A 5,089-nucleotide genomic window follows, 5' to 3' on the forward strand; every position below is an offset into this window, starting at 1 on the left:
CCCCCCAGAGATAAACCATCCCCCCAGGGATAAACCATCCCCCCAGGGATAAACCATCCTCCCAGGAACTGGTTCTGCCTCATCTCCTGGGTTTTTTTGAGCTGCTGGGGCATTGTTGGGGCACAGGAGAGAGCCCCAGCTCCCGTGGTAGCTTACGGAGCAGCTGCACTGCACACACTGGTTGGGCTGGCGGCCGGGGAAGAGCTCACTGGTGCTGAACATCTCGCCCTGCTGGTACGTGGTCCCGTTGTACTGGCAGGACCTGGCAGGTGCACGGAGGCCGGATGGAGAATGTGGCTCTGGAAAAGAGGATGAGAAAGAAGCAGGATGAGGGGCAGGCCCCAGTGCAGCACTGATGCCCCACCAGCCCAGCCCTAAAGGACCAGCAGCCCTTCACACACCATGGGCACCTTGAAGTGGCCGAGGGGCCACATGGTTGGTCAGCAATTAAGTGTCCAAAAGCTTTTGAAGAATGAGGCTGCCCTGGCTGCGCTGAGCTCAGCACAGAGGGAAAACCACAGAGGGAAGTCTGACCTCACAAGGTTCTTAACAAAATTCTTGGGTTTTTCCCTCTCCTGCTCGTAACAATTGCCAAATTCAGATAGAGTCAGGTAAAAAGGGCTTATCTCATGGGTAATTAGCAAAAAATTAAAATTAATGAGTTTTTTTCCTTTTTTTTTTTTCCTTAATTTCTCAAATCACTGATGGTGTCTGACTAGCTTTGCCAGCACTCAGGCAGAGAAAGTTTTGGGACTAAATCATGAGGTAGTCTGTGCGGGTGAGAATGAACATATTGAGGTGAAATGAGACAGTCAATAGGGGTAAAGTAGGAAAAGTTTTGGGGCTAAAACTTGAGATAATCTCCAGTGCAGAGAAGAAAGTTATTAAAAAACTTTCTTTTTATTTTTTAAATTTTTTTTAAATCCAAGACATTTTGCTGGCAAATGATCAGAATAAATTGCCAGCTTCTGTTTTGCCCCTGAAGTGTGAACTGACATTTTTTCTCTACAAAGCTCTTGGGATGGGGGAGAGAAGGTGATCTGGCAGAGAGCCCTTTTCCATGAAAATGAGATTTTTGGAGGGAAAAAGCAGCTGGAACAGGGCCAGATCCAGCATCACTGCACTGCCACAAAGTGGCAGCAGTGGAGGCACCGCCCTGTAGGACCGTGGCCACCTTGTCCCCCCATCCCTGAGGAATGTCCACCTACCAGGGCACCGTGGGCAGCACTGCTGGGGGTCCGTGACAGGGCTGGCACACGGCAGAGCTGGGCACTGGATCCGGTAACACCTGATGTTGGTGTTCTGGGGAGAGAAAGACACAGTTTGTTTAGTCCACAGGGAACATTCAGTTCACCCCTGCAAGAGGAGGAACACAGCATTATCACAACAAATTGTGCTGGCTGTAACTCACCAGGGATGTGTCCAGCCCTGGCTCAAGCCCAGCCAGATCATGGTCTCCCATCAGCAAAGGCTGCCCATCATCAGGAGCCCTGAGCCACCTCCACCCACAACCCACCAGTGCTACGGAGGCACAACCATGGAATCACTGAATGATTTAGCTATGAAGGAACCTTAAAGATCTTGTTCCGCCTCCTGTTACGGACAGGAACACCTTCCACCATCCCAGGCTGTTCCAACCTGGCCTTGATCACATCCAGGGATGGGGCAGTCACAGCTCCTCCGGGCAACTTGTACCAGGTTCTCACAGGGAACAATTTCTTGTGAACATATTTAATCTAATTCTCCTCTCTTCTAGTTTAAAACCCTTCCCTTGTCCAATCATTATCTGGCTGTGTAAAAAATAAGTCCATCTTTTTCACAAGCTCCCTTTAAGTACCAAAATGGCCTCCTCAAGGCAGCTCCCTCACAAGGTCAACCCAACACCCCCCAGGGCAACAGCTTTTGTCAAAGGGAAGAGATTAACCCAATGCCACTATGGGACTGGGAAGGGTTCTCTGGCCAAGTGAGACAGTGGGACTGATTGTCCTCAAAGCTGCCGAGCAAGCCACAGCACAGCAGCAGCAGCAGCAGCCGTGTCCCCACCATGCCCCAGGGACGTGCCTCGGAGCAGCTGCAGCGGATGCAGTACATCAGCCCCTGGGGCTCCAGGTACGGGTGCCAGCTCTCCCCTGGGCTGTACTTCTTGCCGTTGAAGTCACAGAACGTGTCTGGCCCTGCAAGTCAACCAGGAGAAGCTACATGAGAAAAGGTTCCTGGGAGACCTCTTTGTGATGAGAGCAAGGACAGCCCTCTTGTTGTTCCCCACAAGCCACATCCCACCCACCAAACCCAGATTTTGTTCCCCCCATTTTATTTTTCTGCATGCATTTTTTACACTGGGACCCATCTGACCTACACAGCAACCCCTCCGATCAAACTGGACTCCCTTGGCAAGAAAGGAACAGAGTGGGTGGTTTTGAGGCAGAAAATTGAGTTTTCACTGTAAAACAAAAATGCTCACTGGAAGATGGACAGGTGATTTCAGGGTGATGCTACAGGATGGAATTTCCCCCAGTGAGATCAGAATGGTTGGGAGTGGTGGCAGAGATGGGAGACCCTGAATTTAGGGGACATTTTCACTCTTACCCAAAAAAACCCAACAAAAACAACCAAAAACAAAAAGAAGAAAGGAGGGGGAAAACCCAAACAAAAACATTATGGGGAAAAACACATCCTGGGGTAAAACCTTTTTCTCCCCTTAAGAGCTTCAGCTCATTATCTCAAGGATCCACAACAAGCAGGACTGGGTTGCGTGTGCCATCCCACCAGGTCTCAGCCCTTTGGTTTTACCCAGCCTGATGCAGCACTGGCCTGACTGAGTGACTTTTTCATTTATGGGGGGGCTGTACAGGGGGACAGCAAGTCCACCTCATCCACTTTCCATCCCCAAAAGCATAAACACATGGGATTTTTCTTCCTTCTTGATCCTGCTGTCCTGAGAAGAGACAGTTTCCAGCTGTGCTCCTGAACCAGAGGTGCCTGTCCCAGAAATGATCCAGACCTGCCTCCACTGGCATAGATTTAACCTCACCATGGCACAGGGATGAGATGGTGACCAGCACAAGCAGTGGAGGAGACCCCCTTTGGAGATCTCTGCCCTCCCCATATTTTAGCAGGTCCTTATCAACCTCCTTCATCCCCAAGTCCAGAGTTATAAACCAATCCTCTGGCACGACCAGGCCAGCCTGCAGCAGGAGCCTGTGGGACAAGGCCAGGATCACCAACAAAGCCCTCAGGACTTTGGCCAAGAGCCCTGATTCAACCACCCTCAGTGTTCACACCCACAAGCACCACCTGGTCCTGCAGGAGCAAACTCCAAACCCAGCAGGGTCTGCAGGAACCCGGACCCTAGAGCAACCAGGGTGCTGCTCCCACTGCCAAAGCCCTGACAAGGCAGAGGGCCACCCCAGCACCTGGGGTCTTTCTAAGGACACACCTGTCTGTGTGTGATTCTCATGGCTTACGTGCTCACAGCCCCGCTGAAAACCGAGGGTGATTTAACAGGTTATGTCATCGAGGGAATTTGAGGTAGTTTGGGTGATTGCGTTGCTCGAAGGCGGTGGAGACGTTTACGGTTCCTGAAGCATTTATGGGTCTTTTAAAACCTTGCAGCACCCTGGGGATGCAGGAGAGGGGGAGGGCTGTTTTCCAAGGCACGATGCCCACCATGCAGAATAATGAACTCAGGTGAGCCGGCTGGTGCTGACCCTGCCAGGCTGTTGGGAGGGCTCCTTAATGAATAGCAGAGGGTCCAAAATTATCTCAGTGGCATTCACCACCCAAAAGATGCTAAAAGAGGCATCCCACGCTCCACTCTGTCACCTGGGACACAGCAGCGGTTTGGAGGGCCCAGCTGGTGGTGTCCCACCTTGCCAAAGCTGGAGATGCCACCTGCTTAATGGATTTCTCCAATCAGCCAGACAAAATTCCCCCAAATACGCTGGACTAGACTGCAATCCCTCCTCCAGCTCATGACCACCCTCAGGATGAGCCCAGGTGTGCTCTACCATGGCCAGACCCTCTGGCCAGCAGGAAAGGCAGCCCTGTGGGTCTGCAAAGATCTTTATAGGTCTCTTCCAACTCAAGCCCTGCCAGCAGATTTGAGCCTCTCTTTGATGGCTTTAGGCACTTGATTCTCCAAGCTGTACCTTCACAAGGGGTGACCACCAGCTGTCCAGACTGCCCGGCCCAGGCACAGCAGCGTGGGGCCACCACTGCATCTGCAGGTGTGGGGGTTTGCAGCAGCTTTGTAGTGGATGTTACCAGAGGTGTTTACCTTCCTTTTCCCTGGTCAGGACTTGATGCTGTCCCCACAGCTCTTGACAAGTCAGCAACCCCCTATTCCTGGCCACACAGGTCATGAGCTTACAGCAAAACCACACAAAACTAGTGGGCATGTGGCTTGAATGTGAGGAAACCCAGAAGAGAGAGGAAAAAAACTCTACAAAACTAGAAAACAGAAACAAACAAACAAACAAAAAATCCCCCAAAAATAACAACAAAAAAAAACCTATACAAAAAAAAATCATAGTTTTGCAAAAGGGTGAGAAAATGACTTCATCTTTCCCTGCTTGCAGCATCCTCATGAATTATGCTGAGGGTGAAGAAATAGAGTTGCCTTGGTGTGACGTGGCCCCGCTCAGCTCGCAGGCTCCCATGCCAGTTGGCTGCTTCCTTCAAACATTTAATCACAAGTGGAGCCCTGGTTTGGGTCCAGCCCTCGAAAGCAGCCTGATTCATGTCTGCAAAGGGCCTGCTGGTAAAATTAAAGCTGTGCTGGGAAGCAGGAGACACTCGCTGCCATCTCAGTAGTGCTTTGATTTTGGCAAGAGGTGTCAGCATGTTTAGGCAAAAACAAGATGGGGATGGATGGATGATGGATGGAGGATGGATGGATGGATGGATGGATGGAGGATGGATGATGGATGGATGGATGGATGGATGATGGATGGATGGATGGACGGATGGATGGATGATGGATGGATGGATGGAGGATGGATGGATGGAGGATGGATGATGGATGGATGGATGGATGGATGGATGGATGGATGGATGGATGGATGGATGGATGGATGGAGGATGGATGGAG

General features: G+C 51.0%; 1 protein-coding gene across 1 annotated transcript in view; it reads right to left on the bottom strand.

Annotated features, from left to right (window-relative positions):
- Nucleotides 1–5,089, bottom strand: part of CHRDL2 (chordin like 2) — a 25,018-nt gene that overhangs the window by 14,719 nt on the left and 5,210 nt on the right. Inside the window, exons 4-6 of the mRNA XM_033515367.1 lie at nucleotides 2,062–2,174; nucleotides 1,209–1,302; nucleotides 157–374 (exon numbers count right to left, since the gene is read on the bottom strand). Of these exons, the coding sequence (XP_033371258.1) occupies nucleotides 157–374; nucleotides 1,209–1,302; nucleotides 2,062–2,174 (425 nt within the window). The remainder of the gene's footprint in view (nucleotides 1–156; nucleotides 375–1,208; nucleotides 1,303–2,061; nucleotides 2,175–5,089) is intronic.

Source organism: Parus major, chromosome 1, assembly GCF_001522545.3.
Source record: "Parus major isolate Abel chromosome 1, Parus_major1.1, whole genome shotgun sequence".
Classification (NCBI taxonomy): Eukaryota; Metazoa; Chordata; class Aves; order Passeriformes; family Paridae; genus Parus; species Parus major.